General features: G+C 44.3%; 1 protein-coding gene across 2 annotated transcripts in view; it reads right to left on the reverse strand.

Moving 5' to 3' along the window:
• CEP135 (centrosomal protein 135) overlaps positions 1-23,688 on the reverse strand; it is a 124,378-nt gene extending 100,690 nt beyond the window's left edge. For both annotated transcript variants that reach the window (XM_075544286.1, XM_075544287.1), the window contains exons 1-5: positions 23,463-23,688; positions 10,351-10,508; positions 7,232-7,422; positions 5,956-6,123; positions 2,787-2,928 (exon numbers count right to left, since the gene is read on the reverse strand). In XM_075544286.1, the coding sequence (XP_075400401.1) occupies positions 2,787-2,928; positions 5,956-6,123; positions 7,232-7,422; positions 10,351-10,463 (614 nt within the window). In that variant the 5' untranslated portion in view covers positions 10,464-10,508; positions 23,463-23,688. The remainder of the gene's footprint in view (positions 1-2,786; positions 2,929-5,955; positions 6,124-7,231; positions 7,423-10,350; positions 10,509-23,462) is intronic.
• Between the last annotated feature and the right edge of the window lie 629 nt (positions 23,689-24,317).

Raw genomic sequence — 24,317 nt, forward strand, 5'->3', positions numbered from 1 at the left:
TTGGAGCTCAGATAAATTGTTCAAAAACATGCATATACTTCACTTACCTAGTTTGGGCCGGGTCCAAACTGTCTTCCTCCCTGTACCTCAATTTCACCTTTACACTTAGCGCTGCTACAACAGAATGGCCACAGAGGACGGCTTTACTCCCCAGGAAAAGTCTGCTAGCACAGGTTAGGAGGCTGGGGCGCCAGCACTGAGGGGAGCTTTACTTGTTCCGGGTGGGCTCTGTAGGCTCCTTCCCCACCTCTGTGGGCTGGCTTCCCACCTCAACACCCACCAACTCAAGCTACACCTGCCTCGTTAACATAACAAAGACAATCCCAGGCAAGAGGTCAGCATTTAGAATACACACTTTTGGGGGGGAGGTGGGGGGGCACCACAGTGGAGTCATTAACACCTACTCCCCTAGGGAAACTCTTTAAAAATATTTTTTATTTATGTTTTGACATTTAATTCATGCACCATAAGAATGAACAGTTTGCATATATTAAAAAGAATTGTATAATCACCGCCACAATCAATTTTAGAACATTTATTCTTGTGCTTTGTTAATAGCGCCCCATTTCCCCCCAACCTCCCCACAGCTGCCAATTCTTAGGTTCAAGAGATCAACCCAAAATACACAGGCTTATTAAGTGGAATAATGGACTAGACTATTTTCTGCCCTGAAAATACCCTGTATTTTCTTTCTAGTAAATTACTCATCAACCATGGAAAAAAAGAAAATTATCGTTATCAAGAAACGATGCAATTTTCCAAGTAACTACAGCAAACCCATATTCTTTCTGGAACTCCAGTTCATTCTAACAGTACCAAGGTTTTGTGCAAATTACCTGAGTTTTTGCAATTGCCTACTTTGTCAAGCATTAGTGGCATGGTCTTCACTCTCACTGATGGGATACAGCCCACAGGTAGGTGTGCTTTTAAAAGGCTTTCTCTGAGCTGGAGTACAGGAGGCTGAACCTGTACAGATGGTTCTTGCAACTACAGCAACCAAAGTTTTCTTCTCGTCTTGGTTCAGGTTATGAATGTGTGTGTAACTGAGCTCCTGCAGGTGTGAGTGACTGGATACAAAGGAACTGTGTGTGTGCACACTAGCCTGCACCAGGGGCTCAAAAGATGCTTGAAAAGTGGTTCTCAACCTTCCTAATACGGCGACCCTTTAATACAGTTCCCCATGTTATGGTGACCCCCAAGCAAAAAGTTATTTTCGCTGATACTCCATAACTATCATTTTGCCAGTTTGAATCGGGCAACCCCTGTGAAAGGGTCGGGCACCCCCCAAATGGGGCTTGACCCACAGGTTGAGAACTGCTGCACTAGATCCTCTGATGGTCGGAGAGAAAAATGCTCGAGAGAAAGGACGAAAAGGATACCTTCGAAGCCTGGATAATTCTTTAAAAATACTAACATATTGTCTGAGAAATCCAAACTTAGAACTTTAACAGTAAAACAAAACACAAAATAATTAATTCACAGTTCAGGTCAGCTAAGTGTGTACAGACACAGTATCATGTGAGAACAATGAATTCAACCACGGGTCTCTAATGCATACCTCTTAACCAACGCCTTTTTCCCCGACTGTTATACAGAGACTAATGAAACAGAAAACCCTCTGCAGTCCCTGGTGTCGTTCTTCCGTTGACTCCTTCTGCAGCTGAGGCCGCCGACGCCATCATTACTGCTATGTTGCTCCTGGGAATCTGTTAACGCTCTCTTACAGCCATACTATATGCACTTCTCCTGTCTCAGCTTCACTACGGAACTGTAAGCAACACCATCGCAGCATCACCCAGGTACTCACAGAGAGCGCCGCCCAGAGGCTGAAGGAAGCTTTCATGAAATGCAACTTGTAGCTGAGTTCAGTTTATAGATATACAAACATAAACACATAAAACCAGACTTGGAGACAAGCCAGTTTCAAATCAATTTATGTCCAACTGTCATTTGACATAACTCTGACCTAAGCCATAATAAGTTCCCCTAACCGATCTTCTTATTTGCTGATGAAAGCAATTCTTCAACAACCAGAACCCAATTAAAGAGAACAATGACACAAGGTGTGAAAGGTAATTGATGTCACAAAACAATCTGTAAACGGTGTCAGATAGGATCCTAATGAAAATAATGCAACTCGATAGAAACAGATTCTCGATGGCACTCAATGACTTTTACAAGTACAGACAGATACACCAGGGACAGGACCGATTTGATATCAAATCTTCAAAAAGATTCCGTATCATTCTGTAAGCAGTTACCGAAGTGCCTGTGTGCAAGATTCTGTGCTAGGCATCCAGGGCACAATAAACCCACAAAGCCTAACCCACTGCCACCGAGTCGAAGCAGAAACACAGCAACCTACCTAGGGTTTCCATGGCTGTCCCTATTCACGGGAGCAGAGTGCCTCCCCTAACTCCCTCCGCTTGAACAAGTGACCTTGTGATCATCAGCCCATCGCACAATCCACCAAGCATCAGAGTGAAAAGACAGAAGCTCTACTGCCGAGCAGGTTAGTGCTGATCTGGTGATTAATAAAATAAACAAAGAAACCAAACTCACTGTCATCAAGTCAATTCTGACTCAAAATGACCCTATAGGGTGGGGTAGAACCTGCCCTTGTGAGTTTCTGAGACTAACTCTTTACAAGACTAAAAAGCTCTTTCTCCTGTGGAGTGGCTGGTGGTTCTGAACTGCTGACCTTGTGGTTGCCAGCCTGATGTGTAAGCATTACCCCACCAGGGCTCCTCAACAAAATTAAGTCAGCAGGAAATGATTTAATGCACCTGTTATCAGCCACCTGCAGGAGGTCTGCAATATAAGGGTCATCTGGCTGAGGGACTGGGTATGACGTGACTTCAGAGGGAGGGACTGGTTCGTCGATTTGCATACGCTGGCGCCTGAAGGCAATGCTTCTTTTCTTGCCACCTAAAAGAAAAAGTGTGTAATATTAAAATACAAAACTAAACATTGTCCTAGAATTAAGTACTGCAAAACGTAAACTTCTTCATTGTCAATTTACATACTGATAAATATTTTCTCCCTCACACACAAATACCCACCTTCATCTTTAATGGAACAAGGCATTCCTGAAAACCTCAGGTCCTAAAACGTGGCTGTCTGCCTGAATGCTTGGCTGGCTTGCCAGAATTGACTGTGCTTCCACTAGATGGGGCCTGACCTCAGCAGGCCTTTGGGCTCTCCATTGTGAGCTCAAGAAACCATCACTCACAGAAACTGCCACACGCAGCCCTCAGGCAGGCTAGACTGCACACACTTAGCAGTGTCCAAGGTGCAGAGAGCTGGCATTTCAAGTAGTAACCACAGTACATAAGTAATGGAACGTCACCAGAAACAGACAAGTATTTTATAATCTGAAGCCATAAGGAATGTTTTCTTATCCTTAAAAGTAGGAAGAAGAATATAAATCCATGAGGGGGTACCAAAAACCCCAGAATTAATTTTTTTAAAAAAAACAACCTTATCACCCTCTCCATTAAAATTAATTCATTTGTCAAATCTGTGATTCCATTCTTGGAAACATTTTTCAAACTTATCTGTTTGGATGGCTGACAACACCTCCCTTTTTTTTTCTTCACCTCTTCTACATTATCAAATCGCTGCCCTTTCATGTCCTTCTGCATTCACAGAAACAAAAAGAAGTCACACTGAGAGCAAGGCCAGGTGAGAAAAGTGTGTGGGGCAAGAGAAGCATGCTGTTTTTTGCCCAAAACTGGCACACGGTGAGCAGGCACATTGTTGTAGCAAAACCAGTCCCCCTTCTGCCATAAATCAGACCTTTTTTGTGGCACACTATTACACAATCTTTTCAGAGCCTCTAAATAAGATGATTGACTAATAGTCTGACCTGGTGGAACGAACTACAAATGCACTCCATATCAACAGACATCCAGAATGAGATTTGTCATCAATCGAAGAGAAAACCACTTGAGTTTTTCCCATAGCGCTGTCCTTGTAAGCTGTGTTCAACATCACAACAATTTCTGTGGCATTTTTTCCAAGCAGGAAACAAAATTTCACAGCTGAACGCTCTTCTTTTAAATCGGCCATCACAAAAAACAAGGTTTGAGCGGAACTGCTTTTAGGAAAACATTCACTATGACCAGAGAGAACCTTCCCAGGAGACACCACTGGGTGTACTAACTCAGAGAGTTGCTGGATGCTCACCTAGTGGGAAAAATGTGTACTCCCAAAGCTCCGCTCTGCCCAGTGCAATTCTGGTTTTGGGGGGTGTCCCCTCGTGTTTTGGTCCAAACCACATGGATAATTATTCATTTTAAGCATCTAAGTAAGATTAGAAGTATATTCGAAAAACTAGAAAGTTCTCATGAACATCATCTAATCTCTCTTCAGTAGAATCCAAAAAACATTTTGTATATGCCTCTCTCTCATTTTAAGGACAAAGAAACCAGCTTACAAGTATTCTAGTGATCTGCTTGTGGCTTTGCATCTCGCCAAAGGACCCTCTCCCCTTGAAGATTCTTCTTCCCTTACCTCCTCCTCCTCGTCTCTGGTGGGCTACTTCTCACTCTCTTTCAAAGTGCCTCTTCTTCCCTCTTTCTCTAACATGCCCATGTCTCCAGGTCCCATCTAAGGTTCTGCTCTCTTCCCAGTCTGCAGGATCTCACTAGATATTCCTGTCACCCCACACACGATGAGCCCTAAATTTCAGTCTCCATCTGAGACCACACTTGGGAGAAGAGATCCAAACACAGATCCCGCTGCTCACCAGAAACTCCACGGACACAGTATCTTCATCACCCCACAAAGTGGACTCCTGCTGCTTCCACATGCTCCATCTTTGAGAAGTAGCACCACCACCAACACTCATTTACCCCAAACAAAAACCTGTCAACCCTCTGCTCCCCAAATCTACCACATCCCAGCATGCCCTTCTATGGATTACACCTGAATCACGCAGGAAAGCTGGTCCAGTCTTTCCTCAGGACACCTGCTCACTTTCTTCTGGGCTCTAACTCTTCTAGTTACTTGTGAAATGTTCTCCCACTTTTCTCTATCTTTTCTGTCTTTGGCTCACAAGCTCCTGCCCCAATCCATTTCCTGTCAGCTCAAACACTAATGATTCTTCCCACATCCTGGTCTCACGGTTCCTAGTCCCCAAACTCTCCCGAGTTTCCACTCCACTTGACTTCACACACATACTAACAGGGCCTGTGCTTTGTCATCATTCAGAACTGTGCCAGATTCTAGATCCTCACATTGAAATTCCACTGCCTACAATCTTCATTCCCACAAATGCCTTTTGGTTTCACCATTTCCTTGAGTCCCTCAGCCTCAAGCCCATCTCATAATGTGGCAGCACCCCACGGCTCCCTTCCACAGTCTTGTCCCCCATGGTTCAGACATCTCCAAACCAAGCCAAAGACACTGCCATTGAGTCGACTGGGACTCGATGGGACCCTACAGGACAGGAATGAGGTAGGCTGCTCCATGGACCTCTGGCTGGCCAACCACCAACTCTGGACAGGCCCCCACCATTTCTTTACTCTTAGAACTGCTGTGTGCAAAACTGAAAAACCAAACTACTAAAGCACTTAATTTCTAAATTGTTCTTTGATCATTAAGGATCAGTTCTATAACCAAATGAATAACAACATGGAAAGGGCCAATTAAATACATGATTAGGAAAATACAATTCTGGCATTAAAGTGAGACAACTTTGGTCTACGGTGCTATTACTGCACACACTTTGGTAGAGATGCACTTGTATAAACCACCCTGGGGGGCTTCAGAAGCAGTAACGTGTTTTTGTGGCTATCCAGATATACAGCTTTCCAAACACTAACACCGAAGCATGGAAATCCCAAGTCCTAGTCCAGGCCACAGTTTTAGAAGCTTTCAAAGAGTAAATGTGGAAAGCAAAAGCAAAAGAGGGCAATGTAATGTTTGTTTGTTTTGAAAGAAAAGACTTACCTGGAGTTTGTACTACTGCTTGCAAATTCTTTTCTTGAAGCAGCTGTATTTTCTCATTCTTAGCTTTGCTCTCCTTCTCCGAAAGCTTGAGTTTGTGGACATATTGGTTGTTTAGAAATTTCAGATCATCTGTTTCTCGGGTACTCTTCTTCAATGCAGTTTTCAACTCTTAAAATAAGAAAGATCCACAGACTCTGAAAGATGGTGTCCTCTTTGAGGCTGCCCCATTTCATGGAACAAGAAAAAGGCCCTTTAACTGGAAAGGCCCCACCTGAGACTCAGGCAGGCTTTGCGTGAATCTAGTGACCTGCTCTACTATTAACAAAATTGGACATAAGCACAAAAGGATTCCGCGTCTCTTGATATGGACCTCAAACCGAGCACAGCTTTGGCCTGGGGAGGCAGCAAAGGGTCTACGAAGGCATGCCAGGCATTAGAGCTTTATAGCGAATGGAAGGAAAGTGCATCAACCAGATAGACAGCTCACCTTTGAGTGGCTTAATTATCCTAGTTTAACCTTTTAGCTCAAAATATGAGGAGTCAGAGTCATATCTAGCTTTCCCTTTACTGCTATTTTCAGTAAAAGGTGTTTCGTGTGCCTGCAATTCCAACATTTCATATGTTTTAACAGTTTTGTCATATGATTCATGTACCATAACTTAGTTTCACCATATTAAAAGGGTTGTGCAGTCAGAGCTACGATCAATTTTAGAACATTTTTTCCCTCATACTCATTAGGAGTTCCCCATCCCCCACTCCCCTGCTATGAGTCCAAGAAAACCATTCATCCAGTTCCTGTGGCTATAGCTCAGCACTGCATATTCTACAAGGCAATCCTAACTCTAGAAATTCAGTCCACATACAGCGTGGACAAAGAACAGCTATGGCTCGCACGTTCACCTTTCTCCTCTGGAACCCTCACCAGGGTCGGCCGCAGAGCCGCCGCACTCTCCAGTCAATAGTCTTAGACTTAGAATTGAGCCTTCCCCACTTTGTCTTGCTTACTTTAGACATGTCATCGGGAAAGCCTTCACTGGAAAAAGACATTATGTCCGGTGACGGAAGTGGGTCAGGAAAGGAAGAAAACCCTCAGTGAGATGGGCTGGAACAACTGGCTCACACCCAAAAAGGAAAATGCCGATGGCCCAGGACCGAGCAACCTTTCGTCTGTCACCACGAGGTGGTGCCAACGTCGTGGCAAGGAATGCCACCACCACCAACCACCACCATCACACAGAAAACAGAATTGTGCAAAGAATTACCATTTTCCATTTACCTTTAATTTGCTGGTCTGACTGCTCCCTCAGTTTCATTAATTCCAGGTATAAGTCATTGTTCTCCCTGCACAATTTCGAGTTTTCCACTTTGTAAGGTTCCAAGATAAAATCAAAATTGGCACTTTCTTTCTCAGCTTTCACAGCAGATAATTTTGATTTCCGAAGGCTCTCTGTGGTATGAACCAGGTCACTAAAATTCAGCAGCAGGAAGTGGAAACACAGGGAAGCTTTCCATTAGCTTGCTGGCAACTGAAAATAGACTTCTAAACAAGGCTTAAGATACATGTTCATGATAGATACGCCCAAAGTTTTAAAAGATTTCTGAAACATATTTTTTAAAAGGATACTAGGGTTCTTTCAAACTACCATAAAGTCCTCAAAACTTTTCTCAAAACAAGATATTGAAAGTTGTAAAACACACACGGTGGGGGGGTGGAGCGGGGAGGAAGGGGGAAAAATGAGGAGCTGATGCCAGGGGCTTACATGGAGAGCAAATGTTTTGAGAATGATGAGGGCAATGAATGTACAGATGTGCTTTACACAATTGATGTATGCATGGATTGTGATGAGTTGTATGAGTCCCTAATAAAATGATTTAAAAACAAAAACACACACATGGTCATCTTTAAGGATTCTACTCGGCCCTATGCACCTCATTCATGCCCCGCTTTCCCAGTCACCATTCGCTGCAGTGGAATCTGGGAAATGACTTGTTCATTCAGCAAGGATTGATACACAACTATACGATTACACAAATCACACATTATACATTTTCAAGCTGTGCAAGCTCCTCACACACGGGTCTCCGCTGCATCCTGTGTGCAGCATGCGTGTGTGTGCACTTACAAGGGTGGCTTAGTGCACAACAGTCCAGGATCGGCTAAAAGCCGGGATACAACAATGAATAAGAATTAGCCCCCCCGCCTACAAGCACACAAGCCATCAACTACTACTTCGGGGCCTTCCTTCTACCTATGTCCCGCTGTTAGAGATACAGCGATGACAAAGCTGAGCTGACATTTTGAAAAACCAACCCCACCAAAGTGGAGTCAATTCTGACAGAATGGAATTGCCCCACAGGGTTTCCAAGGCTGTGAATTTTTAGGAAATAGGTTGCCTCAACTTTCTCCCATAGAGTGGCCAGTGGGTTCAAACTACAGACCTTTTGGTAAGCAGCCCATTGCTTAATCTGTTGTGTCACCAGTGCTCATTCTAAAGGAAAGACATACACATATTTTTTTAACTACATAGTAGTTAAGGTAACCTGTAACAGATGAGAGAGTTATGCAGAACATACAGACTTAGAAACTAAGGAGTACAAGGGCAAAGAGGAGAGTGAAACTGGCGTCGTGCTAGCCTCAGACCCTAACTTCACAAGAGCAAGGTGAGAGAGTCACTCTTGCATCAGTAGCCCACAGCTGAATCTGAGGAGGCAGAGGTCATCATGCACACCTCCAGCAATTCTGACCCCAGTAATCCCTGCCATTACACTCGACTTCTCTGCTGGGTTCGAGAATTTGTTGCAATGGCCACAGAGAACTCACAGTTCATACTCAAAGAGATGGGGGTTATTTGGAAAGGAACAATGTTACAATTCAGGTTCAGAAATGACTATGGATACAGTTCTTTGATCAGGACAGCTCCCTGACCCTCAGCATCTTAGCCCTCGGGCCCAGCCATCGTTCTGCTCAGGCAAGTGTTACAAAGCAAGTGTGACAGGCGTATGCCGTTCTGTCAGTATCAGCTTGAAGATGTTCAGCTCTTGAGCTCTGTGGGCTGGGAAGCCCACCACACTGTCTCCTGGTTCTGCTGTCATTTCTCTGCCACTGCTTCCCACCATTTCTGTGTTACAGTTCTCGCCCGCTGTGTCCTGGGCCGAGGAGGTCCTCAGAGTGGAAATCCTAGGTCCAAAGGACTTGCTCTACTACAAGCTCTTATTTGCTGGTGGTAATGAGGTCCCCACTTTTCCCTGCTGGGATGGCTCATTGAAAGCCTAGTGGGATGGCAAAGCTCGCCAATCCGTTAGGATTCCAAACACTCTATTTCCATGCTCAACCCCATGAGAGTGCCATTCACCTGGTTTTCATTATGTGCAAGCTGTCCAAACTCCCTGGTGGGCCACAAGCCCCTCAACTACATGGCCTCACTCAATCACTGGGTGGGAGTTAACAAGACCACAGCGAGAAATGCCATTTAAAAGTGATCCAATGCACCAAAATACTGCAGGAGGAAACAGGGGCTTTACAGGCAGGTATAACAGCATGTGAGAGAACGCAGGACAAGTTTGGGGGGCTTCCAGTTGCTTGAGAATTGGGAAGTGAAGCTGCAGAGAGAAGCAGGACTTAGATGATGGAGGGTGTTAGAGGCCACGATAAGGATCACAGAAGATCTTTTATCCATTCTTTCCTTACAATCACCATTGCTTATCCTACTTGCTGTCAAGTCGATGCCAACTCATATCTCCTACGAGACAATGATACACCTGATCCATAGTATGTCCAAGGCTGTGGATCTTTCTAGAAGCAGCCGGCTTCGTCTTTCTCCCACAACATGGCTAGCACGTTTGAACCACTGATCTTTGGGCCAGCAACCCAACATATAACCCACTGTACCATAAGGGCACCTTCATTGCTTATAGTCCTAATCAAAACTACCTAAGGAATCGCTCTGCTTCAGTCATTCAACCTCATCTGGCTCTTGTAGAAAAGAAAAGGCAGGGGGTAGGAGGTGGGGGGGATCACAAGTAACTTTTCAGTTAAAGTAACATGTAACATCTCAGAATAACCACCAACATATTATAGATCCACTATTAATATAATAATAACTGAGAACCAGTGAAATAGACATAGAACCGGGAAGGATGTCTCCCCACTATTTCGGAAAACTACATTAAAAACAACAAAGTGTAACTGTATTCACAGAGCAAACACTCAGAAATGCTTAAAGGAGGGTGTCCCCCTTGAGTTTTGCAATGCGAGGCTCTAGGAGTTAAGGGAAAAACAGATGAGCTTCACCTGGTTTCAGCACTTTTTTGTTTACTGACGGATGAAATTCAGTCGGAAATGAGGCAAACCAGAGGAAGGAACACAGGGGTTTAGAGCTGCACGCTCATCTTTACCTGAAAAGCTTTTCTACCAAAGGTAAGCATTCCACGGTCAGAGCCTGGCGATAGCCCAACTGATCCAATCTCTTCCTAATGTTCACATATTTCCTCTCTGCGGCAGTGGTCATCTTGTCTTCCCAAAGCAGTCTGATTCACTTCCAAGAACTAAAGTCCTAGCAGAAACACAAGAAACATCATTATGAGGTGACGGCTTTAATTGCTGCTTCCATGTAAGAAGAGATCCTGTTCATATGAGGCAATAATCATTTTTATGTCCCATCAGCTTTCCAGAAATTTACACTGATGTAGAGTGATTTAAATCCAATGATCCTGATATTCATGTTGCTGCATTAATAAAGTATTGCTTCAAAAGCCTAGATATAAAAGATAAAGCAACAAGGCTTCTAGAAAAAAGCAAGAGAGACTACAGTATATACTCAAGTATAACAACCCGAATATCAGCCAAAGAAGCTAATTTTACCACAAAAAAACTGCATTAAAAATGTGCTGGAATTCTATGATGCTCACCTTCCTGACACAATGCTGAAGACAAAGCGGGTGAATAAGCAAATGTGGTGAAGAAAGCTGACGGTATCCGGCTACCAAAAGATATAGTGTCTGGGGTCTTAAAGGATTGAAGGTAAACAAGCGGCCATATAACTCAGAAGCAACAAAGCCCACATGGAAGAAGCACACCAGCCTGTGTGATCATGAGGTGCTGAAGGGATCAGTTATCAGGCATCAAAGAACACAAAAAATCATATCATTGTGTGCTTACCTCCATGATACGATCACCGAAGACAAATGGGTGTATAAGTAAATATGGAGAAGAAAGCTGATGGTGCCCGGCTATCAAAAGATATAGTGTTTGGGGTCTTAAAGGCTTGAAGGCAAACAAGCAGCCATCTAGCTCAGAAGCAACAAATCCCACATGGAAGAAGCACACCAGCCTGTGTGATCACGAGGCGTTGAAGGGATCAGGTATGAGGCATCATCAGAACAAAAAATTCTAACCACAGTGAATGAGGAAGGGAGTGCGGATTGGAAACCCAAAGCCCATTTGTAGGCCACTGGACATCCCCTTACAGAAGGGTCTCAGGGAGGAGACAAGCCAGTCATGGTGCGATGTAGCAAGGATGAAAAATACAATTTTCCTCTAGTTCCTAAATGATTCCTCACCCCTCACTATCATGATCCCAATTCTACCTTGCAAGTCTGGCTAGACCAGGAGATGTACACTGGTACACATAGGAACTGGAAACAAAGGGAATCCAGGACAGGATACCTTCAGGACCAGGGGTATGAGTGGCGATACTGGGAGCGTAGAGGCAGGGTGGATTGGAAAGGGGGAACTGGTTACAAGGATCTACATGTGACCTCCTTCCTGGGGGACGGACATCAGAAATGTGGGTGAAGGGAGATGTTGGACAGGGCAAGATATGACAAAATATTAATTTAAAAATTATCAAGGGTTCATGAAGGAAGGGGCAGCGGGGAGGGACGGGAAAAAATGAGGAGCTGATGCCAGGGGCTTAGGTGAAGAGCAAATGTCTTGAGAATGGTCAGGGAAATGAATGTACAAATGTGCTTTATGCAATTGATGCATGTATGGATTGTGATGAGTAACATGAGCCCCTAATAAAACGATTAAAAAAAGAGAAAGCAAGTGTTTTGAAAATGATGAGGGCAAAAAATGTACAAATGTGCTTGACACATGGATGTATTTTTGGATTGTGATAAGAGTTGTACGAGCTCCCAATAAAATGATTTAAACATCCCCCCGCAAAAAAAAATGTGCGGGAAAACTCAGCTTATACACAAGTATATACAGTATTCCCATTTGAAGTGAGCAGAGAATTCTTAGTGGCTTTCCTTAAATGTTATAAACAATTTATATACTCAACAACAAAAAAAATAAAAGAAATTCTAAAAGCAAAACACAATTTTTCAAGCAAAAATAAGCACAAAAATTTAATAAATTGTACTTTATCAAAATTAAAATACCTGCACCCCAAAATAATCCATTAAGAAAGTGAAAATACAAACTATTCAGTAGGAGAAAACAGTCACATCTGTTAAAAGACTTCTATATGGACTATGTAAGGGTTCTTATTGTGATTATTGTGGAAGCAAGACAGGACTTTCTACTCCTATAAAGAGTTAGCATCTCTAAAACCCACAGGGCAGTTCTACCCTGTCTTACACATCGCTGTGACTCGGCACTGGCTCAATAGCAGTTTGGTTTTGGCTTTATTATCATTAGTGACAGTGCATGCACTCTGACTCATAATGCCTTCATGTACAACAGAAAATACAGTGTCCTAATCTGTGCCATCAGTAGTCTTGGTATGTTTGAGTTCATTCTTGCAGCCACTACATCAATCCAAAAGAACTTTTAAAACAACAATAAAGCAACAATCCAATGAGAAATGAGCTAAGGACTTGAGTGGGCACTTGGCAGAAGGTATTTGAATAGAATAAGCACATGAAGAGGTGGATGAATTGTAGTTGATTAAGATGGTTCTTAAAGCCATAATTCCTTACATAATGTAATTCTGAACTCTATGCCTGTGGCTGAGGCTAAAGTGCCCCAGACCCAAGCCAAGTCTTTTCAGTTCCCTCATGTGTGTGTGAAAGTTAGACACTGAATAAGGAAATCCAAAGAAGCATCAATGTATTTGAACTGTGGTTCTGGTGAAGAGTATTCTAAGTATTGAAATAGACAGCAAGAACAAACCTGCTTAGAAGAAGGACAGCTAGAATGTTCCTTAGAGGCAAGAATGGCGAGACTTCATCTCACGTACTTTGGACATGTTGTCAGGAAAGACTAGTCCCTGCAGACACAAAAGGGCAGTGGAAAAGAGGAAGACCCCTGGGCAAGATGGGCAGACCCAATGGCTGAAACGATGGGCTCAAACATAAGAACAATTGTGAGGACGATGCAGGGCCAAACAGTGTTTCTTTCTATTGTACACAGGGTCACTGTGAGTTGGAACCAACTTGAAGGCACAGAACAACGATGAGAATAAGAAAATGCTCTGAAATGGATTGTAATGCTGATGGCCCAATTCCTTTTAATATAGTTAAACTACTGAATATATGGTCCACAAAACTGTTCAAATTAAAAAACCTTAAAAAAATCATAGCCAGGTCCTCAACACCCAGGATAGATTAAAATCCCCCAAAAAGACAAAAACATGCTCTTAGCTAATCACCACCCAAGGGTCATTGTCCTTTCCCACACTCATCCACATACTGTAGGTGTTTAGCAACACAACCCCAAAGTTAGAATTGTGTGTGTTTCTGTGGGGGTGGAGAGCCAACTTATACATGTTTATAAATGTCCAGCTACGTAACTCTGAGGAGATGACTTCTGAAAGCCAGTACCCCTTCTTTTTACAACCTCCTCTATGTGTGTGTGTGTGTGTGTGTGTGTGTGTGTATGAAGTTAAATTAATAAAAGTATTAACTAAAGTGATCTCATCAAATCTGCTAGATCTTCTAAGGCTGACCATAGAAAATAGTGATTATGGCTGAAACTAATAAATTGCAAAAAATAACTAGGGCAAAATATATTGATAATGAAGACTTTTAGTCACTGTTTTCAACATTTAAGTGTTTGCTCAAGAGCAGTCTCTCCTTGTCCAGAGGAATGCTAAGTGAAGAAAAAGAAAAGTTCAAGAGAATCATTAGTCCAGGGACTAATGGGCCATAGGAACCGCAGCCTCCGCTAGCTTGAGATCTGAAGAACCAGAGAGTACTGGGCTACCACCACCTACAGTTCTGCTCCACAGCACAAGAGAAGGTCCTGACAGTTGGGTGAAACGTAGACACTTCAAAATTTTTTTTTAAAAAAGGACTTCTGGGAAGATGGCAATGGGGTAACATATATCAGAGGAACTCAGCAGAATTCAGTCCAGGAGAGTTGCTTAGAGGGAAACTCAACACTGCTGGACCCACAAGGTTTTGAGGAGCTGGGGGTATCTGGCTCACCACAGTGGAGGACAGCTAGTACTTGATCTTAGCCCACTACTGTCTCTGTAGGAGCCGGGTCCATTTGGAGCCGGTGAGGGGACCTAATCTCAACACAGCCACAGCTTGCTACTGCCTCTGGGCAGGGACTAAACCCTTGCAGCCCCACGGGCAGCGGTCCGGGGTCAGCTACATTGTTACTTTTGTTTCTCTCTCTTCTCTATATCCTCCCCCCACCCCACAGTCTCAGCAGGTTTACTTTTTAATTTTTTCTTCTCCTCTTTGTCTTTGCTATTCTCTCACACTTCACTGCTGACGTCCAGACCACTACCCTTAGCATAGAGCATTTACGTCTTTGCCACACCCAGTTAGGTGAGCTCCACCCTATGCAGCTAGCCTGAGGATGGGAAAAGCCCTGCTGACCTCCACCAGGGGATACTCTGCCCAAATTCTTACCAGGGAAATTCCTGCCTGTGTACCTGGGGGACAAAGGCAGCTCGGTCAACACTCATCAACATTCCAATCTGCTGCAGAAACCACTGCCCAACCTCTGGCAACCCACCAGTCTTCTGGGGAGCTCCCCTGAGAGGGGAACCACAGGATAAAAGGGTAGGGTAATTCCACAGTGAAATTAATAGGCAGTCCAAAGAAGCATTCCTACAAGTCTCCCAGAGAGAGCCAGTGCTCTTCGACTCCCTGGAAAATGGCACCTGGCTCCTCTAAAACAACGCAACGCAAACACCCATCAGCCCCCAACAACATCAATAGAAAAAACAGGAGAAACAAAAGGCAATGGCAGAAGATGTCCCGAACATAACGACATGCGTAGAAGAAGACATTGAGCTGCCACAGAAAGAAATTTTCAGAATGCTGCTTGAGAGTCATACAGGACATGGGGGAAACAATACAGAAAAAAGGATGAAATGATAGAGGAGATAAAGGTCATTCACCAAAGGGAAATAAAGGAGCTTAGGGAGGAGATAACAAAAACCAGTAGTGGAAACACGGACCTCGAGAATTGACTGGAGGAAGCAGAGAACCGCATCAGTGATTTGGAGGGCAGCCAAGCAGACTTTAACAAATGTGAACAAAAATCTAATAAGATCATCAGAGAAGCTGAAGAAAACCTAAGAGCTATGTCTGATGCTATGAAGTGGAACATTAGAATTATTGGCTTATCGGACGAAGACACAACAAAGAAGTTATCTGCAACAATAGTGAGAGAATTTTTGGAGAAAAATGTCCCCAGCTTAATGAATGAAAACAAGGCAACTATTCAGGAGGCTGAAAGAACACCAACTAGACTGAATCCCAAGAAGAAGTCAGCAAGGCACATAATAAACTATCCAGCTTTGAGGAAAAGGAGAAAATCATGAGAGAAGCTAGGTAAAAACAAACAATATCATATAAAAGTTTACATATAAGAATATGCTCAGACCTATCAGCAGAAACTATGAAAAAGAGGAAAGAGTGGAGTAACATATTCCAAAAATTGAAGGAAAACAATGGAAACCCAAGAATACTCTGCTCAGCCAAATTATCAATCAAGATAGATGGAGGAGTCTTCCCAGACAAGGAAAAACTAAAATAATACCTTAGAAGAAACCCAGCCCTAAAAAGGTCCTTCCCGACCCAGTATGGGCAGAAGAACAACACTCACCATGCATAAATAAGAGACCGTCACATAGCCCAATCTGACCCAGAGGGCAAGAAAGAAAACAGACCCCAAGATAGCATTGGCTTAAGGATGGAAAGAAGTCAAAAATGATACACACACACGTACAAGCCACTTATGAGAAAGGAAGGTAGGAAAACACCCAACACAAAAGGTATAACATCACAGAGTCACCAGATGGAGATAATAACCCTGAATATCAATGGCCTGAACTCAGGCATTAAAAGACTGAGGCTAGAAGACTGGCTTAGAGAACACAACCCATCAATCTGCTGCCTACAGGGGACACAACTCATGGCTACAGACAAAAACAGGCTGATAATCAAAGGCTAGAGAAAGGCATACCAAGCAAACAGCAATACAAAAAAATAGGGGTTGCAATCCTAATCTTGGATAAAATTGACCTCAAAGAGCAAACCATAAAAAGAGATAAGGAGGGACACTATATCTCATGCTGAAGAGAATGGTAGACAAAGAACCACTAAGCATTGTAAACATATATTCCCCAAATGAGAGACCCACTGAATATGTCAACCAAACACTCCAAAAGATGAAAAAAGCACAGCCTCAACAGTTATAGTGGGTGATTTCAATATACCACTCTCTGAGAAAGATATTTTCACTAGAAAATAAACTCAACAAGGAGGCTATAGATCTAAACACTGCAATCATACAATTGGACCTGATATTTTCAGAGCTGTTCATCCAAATACAAAAAAAATAACATTCTTTTCAAGCCCGTATGGCACATATTAGAAGATAGACCACATGCTGGGGCATAAGGCAAATCTACATAAATTTAATCACATTGGTATCATACAGACACCTCTCTCTGACCACTGTGCCATACGGCTGAAAATCAACAAAAGATGAAGAAAACAAGAGCAAACAATTGCAGGACGAATAACCCTCTACTACAAAAGGAGTGCATACTGGCACAGATCAGAAATCAAATTAGGAACTTTCTAGAAACCAACGAGAACGAGCACACGATGTACCAAAACTTATGGAACACAACAAAGGCAGTTATCAGAGGAGGTTTCATAGCAATACATGCACACCTGAGAAAGGAAGAGAGACTCATGATTAATATGCTGGCACAAAATTTACAACTACGAGAGAAGAGTCAGCAGGACAATCCTACTAATATCAAAAGAAAAAATAAAAATCAGGGCGGAGATTCAGGAGAGGGAAAATAAAAAAACTATGGGAAAAATTAATATTGCTAAAAGTTAGTTCTTTGACAGGATAAAAATAATTGACAGACCACTGGCAAACCTAACCAAAGAAAGGAGGGAACAAATTTCAATAGCAGGAATAAAGGATGAAAGAGGGGACATTACAACAGACTCTAATGAAATCAAAAGGATAGTTACACAGTACTACAAAGGATTGTACTCCAATGAATTCAAAAATTTGGAAGACATGGACAAATTCTTGGAAAAACAATCCCTCCCTCGACTATCCTCGATGGAAGTCAAGAATCTCAACAGATCCATAGCAATAGAAGAAATAGACAAGGTTATCAAGGGTTAACCCCCCCCCCCCCAAAAAAAAAATCCCATGGACTAGATGGCTTCACTGGAGAATTCTGCCAAGCATTTAGGGAAGAACTAACATCAATCCTACACAAACTCTTTCAGAACATAGAAAAACATGGCAAACTCCTGAACTCTTTCTATGAAGCTAGTATAACTCTGATACCAAAACCAGGCAAGAATCCCCAAAAATTGAGGACTATGGACCAACTCCTTAATGAACATCAATGTAAAAATCCTTAACAAAATACTAGCCAACAGTATACAAAAGTATATAAAACATGACCACGTGGGATTCATGCCAGGGAGGCAGGGATGGTTCAATATGCAAAAGATCATTAGTATTTTTCATCACATTGAAATGAAAAACTGTAAGAACCACATGATAATATCGATACAGAAAAAGCATTCGACAACATCCAACACCAATTCCTGTTTAAGACACTTGAGAAGATAGGAATGGAAGGAAAATTCCTCATGAAAACACAAGCTATATATGAAAAACCAACAGTCAACATGGTAGTCAATGGAGAAAAGACTAACACAATCCCACTGAAAAAGGGAACCAAAAAGGATGCCCCTTGTCCCCACTCTTATTTAATATTGTGCTGGAGGTTTTAGCTAACAGCATAGGTAAAGAAAAGACATCAAAGGTATTCATTCGTCTGGGGAAAGAAGAGGTGAAACTATCGTTATTTGCAGATGACATGATTTTATATATGGAAAATCCCAAAAGCTCCACAAGGGGAGTACTGGAAGCAATAGAGGAGTTTGCCAGAGAGGCAGGATACAAGATCAACAAAAGAAATCCATCGGACTGTTATACACATCGGATAAGACCACAGAAGAGGAGATAAAAAAGGTGGTACCCTTCACAATAGGCAAACACAAATTTAAATATCTGGGGATATACCTGACTAAAAGAACAAAAGATCTATCGGGGGAAACTACAGAACATTATTACAAGAAACCAAGAGCGGCCTCAACAAATGGAAGACTATCCCATGATCGAGTATTGGAAGACTCACTATAGTCAAGATGTCAGTTTTGCCAAAGGCACTATATAAGTTTAATGCAATCTGATACAATTACCCCCCTCTTTCTTCAAAGAAATGGAAAAACTGATTAGCAACTTCATATGGTCATGGAAGAAGCCCAGAAATAGCAGAGAACTCAAGAAAAATGACAAAGTGGGAGGGCTTGCTTTACCTGAGTTTAACACATACTATACTGCCACAGTTCTCAAAACCGCATGGTATTGGTACAATGACAGATACTCAAACCAATGGAAAAGAACTGAAAACACAGAAATAAAATCATCAGCATACAGACAACTGATCTTTCATAAGGGTCCAAAAATATCCAATGGGAAGCAGATGCCTCTTTAACAAGTGGTGCTGGAAAAAAATGGATATTTACTTGCAGAAAAATGAAGCAAGACCCTTATCTCACTCCATGCACAAGAATAAACTGAAGGTGGATCACAGACCTTGCAGTTAAACTACAAACTATTACGACAATCAATGAGGGAATTGGGACCAACTTGAGAACTTTGGCACAGGGAATACATAGGCTATCAGAAATAGGGAAGGACACAGTGGAGACACAAATTGACAAATGAGATATACTGGAGATAAAACACCTGTGTACATCAAAAGAATTCACCAAGAGAGTAATAAGAGAGTCCACGGACTGGGAACACATCTTCAGCAATGACACATCAGACAAAGGCCTTATTACTAAAATCTACAATACTCTGCTGGTTTCCAAAAAGAAGAAAACTAATTGCCAACTGAGGAGGTGGGCAAAGGACCTGAACAGAAGTTTCACAGGGGCAGAAATCCGAATGGCCAATAAACATATGAGGGAATGTTCCCAATCTTTTGCCATAAGAGAAATGCAAATTAAAACAATGAGGTACCACCTAATAACCTCAAAGTGCACAAGAGCAAGGAATTGGAAACAACCCAAATTTCCATCAACTGACGAGTGGATTAAAAAACTGTGGTAGATACATTCAATGGAGTACTATGCATCACTCAAAAGCAGTGAATATATGAAGTACATCGCTGCATGGGAAGAACTGGAGGAAATCATGCTAAGTGAAGCTAGCCAAGCACAAAAGGGCAAGTACAACATGAGTCCACTGAGGTAAGCTTAAAAAAAATGCAAAAGGGACATAGGGAAAAAGAAGCTACTGTATACAAACATTCCTGAGGTGAGGACCAGGTAGTATGGTAGGGACCAGACAAAATACAAGGATACACATGGTAGACAACTAAAAAGGAGGTGGGGAAAAAGAAATGGGTAGTGGGGCACAGGGCACTAACCCACCTAAGGGGAGTCTATTGCTTACATCTCCACTGGGAAAGAAGGACCAGACTTCAACCCAGTGCTCCAAGATGTGAATGTAACAAGCTGGCATCGAGTAGGGAACCAGTGGAGAGGTCTGAGGGGCCGGCCCCAATCCCAAATACTATGTGGACACCTGCCCCTCCCCCCAGAAGAATTTGTTTCAAAGGATGGCATTGAATCTACAGCTCCGGGAGAGGGACATACCTGATTGGAGCACATGGGAGCAGATGAAGGGGGGAGGAAGAGAGAGTGGAGCACACCCTGGCCCACCAGGCCTTGAGGAAGATGTTCCCGATTAGAGCAGCCAATCCACAGAGAGGACCACATGGCTGGCCCCATTATGAAACATGACATTCCTCTCTGGTTCACAAATAGCCCTACATGGGACAATACCGGAGACACAGTGTGAGAATTGCGCCTGATCTGATTCTGCCACACCGAGGCAAAACACTAAGGGGGTGCAACAGAACAGCAAGGGAATGGAGCGGCGAGGTCCCCAGGGAATGCTGAAGGTGGACTTTGGGGCCAGGGTGTGGTGCCCCAAAAGACTGGACTGGAAAACACTCCTAAAGGTCAACAAACGATCCTTGAACTAACAAAAGCTTTTCTTTCTTGTTGTGTTTTGGGTTTTTGTTATTAGTTTGTTGTTTTGTTGTATATTGTTGCTTGGTTTTGTTCTGCCTTGTTTTTGTGCATGTTATTGTCTCCACAGGTCTGTCTAAATAAGCTAGATTGGATGAACAATCTGGAGGAGAAAACAACGGGACCGACAGTTGCGGGGAGACATGTAATAGGGGGAGGTAGGGGGAAAGATAGTGGTGTTAACAAACCCAGGTACAAGGGAATAACAAGTGATCCAAATAGGTGATGAGGTGGGTGTAGGAGGCCTGGTAGGATGTGATCAAGGGTAATGTAACCAAGAGAAATTACTGAAACCCAAATGAAGACTGAGCATGATAGTGGGACAAGAGGAAAGTCAAAGGAAATAGAGGAAAGAGCTAGGAGGCATAGGGCATTTATAGAGATCTAGATAAAGGCATGTGCATATGTAAATGTATTTATATATTAGGATGGGGAAATAAATTTACGTGCATATATTTATAGTTTATTTATAGGTAGCAGAAGGATATTGGGCCTCCACTCAAGTACACCCTCAATGCAAGAATGCTTTCTTCTTTTAAATTGGCATTCTATGATGCTCACCTAACCGACACAACCACTGAAGATAAAGCGAGTGAATAAGGAAATGTGGTGAAGAAAGCTGATGGACCCCAGCTATCAAAAGATATATCATATGGGGGTCTTAAAATCGTGAAGGTAAACAAGTGGCCACCTAGCTCAGAAGCAACAAAGCCCACATGGAAGAAGCACACCAGCCTGTGCGATCACGAGGTGTCGAAGGGATCAGGTATCAGGCATCATCAGAACAAAAAACTTTATAATAGTGAATGAGGGGGCATGTGCAGAATGGAAACCCAAAGCCCATTTGTAAGCCTCTGGACATCCCCTTACAGAAGGGTCTCAAGGAGGAGACGAGTCAGTCAGGGTGCGACATAGCAATGATGAAACATACAACTTTCCTCTTGTTCCTAAATGCTTCCTCCTCCCCCACTATCATGATCCCAATTCTACCTTGCAAATATGGCTAGACCAGGGGATGTATACTGGTACAGATGGGAGCTGGAAACACAGGGAATCCAGGACAGATGATCCCTGCAGGACCAGCGGTGTGAGTGGCTATACTGGGAGGAGGAGGGAGGGTGAATTGGAAAGGGGGAACCAATTACAAGAATCTACATGTGACTTCCTCCCTGGCGGATGGACAACAGAAAAGTGGGTGAAGGGAGACGTCGGACAGGGCAAGATATGACAAAACAGTAATTTATAAATTATGATAGGTTTATGAATGAGGGGCAAGCGGGAGGGAAGGGGAAAAAATGAGGAGCTGATGCCAGGGGCTTAGGTGGAGAGCAGATGTTTTGGGAATGATGAGGGCAATGAATGTACAAATATGCTTTACACAATTGATGTATATATGGATTTTGATAAGAGTTGCATGGGCCCCTAATGAAACTATTAAAAAAAATCTTTTAAAAAAAAGGCCAGACTTTTTGGCCTGGTCAAGATGGTAGAAGCCCAGAGAGTGAGCTTTAGATTCCCTTCAAGCCTCCGACTGAGCCAGCCCTTGAGGATCAGGTTTCAGGGAAACAACAGACTTGTGAACAGTACCACCCACGAAACAGGTACTCCTCGGAACAACCAAAAAATACAAGCCCACAAGGACAGCCTTTGCTCACAAAGCTTAGGAGACAGGACGGGGTTGGTCAAGAGGTATACATGGACTCAAGAAACAGCAACTACTGCCACTAAACAATGAAGTCCTGTTGACGGAGTGGCTGTGTGCTGGCTGCTAACCGTAAGGTCAACAGTTCAAAACCACCAGCCTCCCCAAGGGAGAAAGATGAGGCTTTCTACTCAAGTAATGATTTAGTTACAGTCTTGGAAACCCACAGGGACAGTTCTACCCTGTCCTACTGTGTCCCCATGAGACGGATGGAATCGACTTGATGGCAGTTTGGTTACTAAATAAAATGTGTACAAATTGTTAAAAGGACACTAAATATACTCTTCTAGCTTTCACCTAAATCAAAAACAAAGGGCACTTTTTGGAAAAAAGTTTATTTATATTTCTTTCATGTGCTAAGAAGGCGAAAGCCGACTTCAAACTGACATGTTTAGTCATTAAAAAGGAGGGTGGACTTCCGGCTACTTGTTTCTGGTCTAACCGCGCTGAAAAGTCTCACAAGAAGAGCTATAAATGTTCATTCTGTTAGTCCTTTGACCACTGAAATATCGAACCATGCATTTTAGAACTAAAACTGTCATAGACTCCAAAAACCAATGCCAACACGTTGATTGTGTCTCCTAAGGCCCCCACATAGGGCTTCTGGGACTGTCCTTGTTTAGGGGTACAGCCAGCGTCCTCATTTTCCCTCTCAACTGCTGGTAATGAGTGCATGTTTTTAAAAGCACCCCTTTCCCGTAACACCAACGAACTACGCCCGTGGCCATCAACTCCATTCCGACTCGCACTCCCCTCTGCCCATCGGGTCCCCGGCGGCGAATCTCTCCGCCCGCAGCGAGCCTCATCCTCCTGCAAACGTTTCAGGCCGTGGTTGAACCTGTGCCAGCGGCCGCTGGAACTCCGCAAGGAAGGTTTCCCGAGGTTCGTGAGGTGGCTCGAGCGACACTCGGCGGCCGTTGGCTTTTTGGGAAGCGCACGACGAAGAGGGGCGCTGCAGCTATTAAACAACTCGAGCTAGCAGGCCCGGCGGCCAGCCTGCCCCAGACGACCGGGCAGCCGGAGGCGGGCCGGGCCTCCCGACGCCGGTCGCGGGCTAGTAACGTCGCCGTCCGAGTGACGGGGCGGACGCGGTCTTCCCGGCCTCCCCCGCCGCCCCGCTGCGCCCCACTTCCTCCCGCGGCCGCGCGGCGTCCCGGCAGCACCCGGGCCCGGCCCGCGGGGAGCGCACGAAGGCGCCGCCGCCGCCCGCCCCCGGCCCCCGGCCCCCCGCGGCCGCACTCACAGGACGCCCGGCCCGCCGCCCGCGCCGCCGGCGCTCGCATCGCCCCTCAGGCCTCGTCCCCTCGTCACTCCTTCCGCCCCAGCCCCTGGCTCCGGCTCTCGGGCAGTTTGAAAATGGCGCGGAGGGACGATCCCGGCCGCCGGGGAGGAGGCGCCGCCGTTGCCGCGGTAACGGGAAAGGCGGGCGACTCGCGGCCCGGACGCGCTGGGCGCGATGGCGGCGCTGGGCCTCGGTGCCCGGAAACGCAACGGGCCGACGGCGCGGGGCTCCCGCGCCACCTGGTGGACGGGACCCGCAGTCGCACAGCCGGCCCCTCCCTCTGCCTGCAGACGCGCTCCTATCCGATCTGTCGGCGAGGCGCTGATCATCTGCAAGTGCAGGTTGGAAACCCAGCGTACCTCTCACCCCAGCGTTGGTCCCTGCAGCAGGTGAGCCGGCACCCGCAAAGCGGACTCCTGCACACCGAGTAACGTCCAGTTTCTGATCACGTTTGCCGCTTTTTACTGACACTCATCCACCCCAAGGAAATAATGCCCCACCACTGTGTGGGCCACAAACTATAGAACGAACTCATTCCCACCAAGCTGTTGTTTCTGTCGCTTTCTTTACCCACCCACCCCCCACCCTCTGAGAAAAACAAAACCCTAAATTCCTTCATTCATTTTACACAACTGTGTTGTTGGAGCCTCCACGAACAAATATTTGTGAGTGAATTCCAGTTCAGACAAGCTGGTGGTAGCGAGCGAGCCTGCTTACATATGGAAAGCACTCGGACAAGTTCTAGAATTCCATATCCCTCCTGAAAACTGGTGGTTAGAAAGGAGGACCGCTCCCCCCTGTTGATGGCTCAACCAG

The sequence above is a fragment of the Tenrec ecaudatus genome, chromosome 3, assembly GCF_050624435.1.
Source record: "Tenrec ecaudatus isolate mTenEca1 chromosome 3, mTenEca1.hap1, whole genome shotgun sequence".
In the NCBI taxonomy this organism is placed as follows: Eukaryota; Metazoa; Chordata; class Mammalia; order Afrosoricida; family Tenrecidae; genus Tenrec; species Tenrec ecaudatus.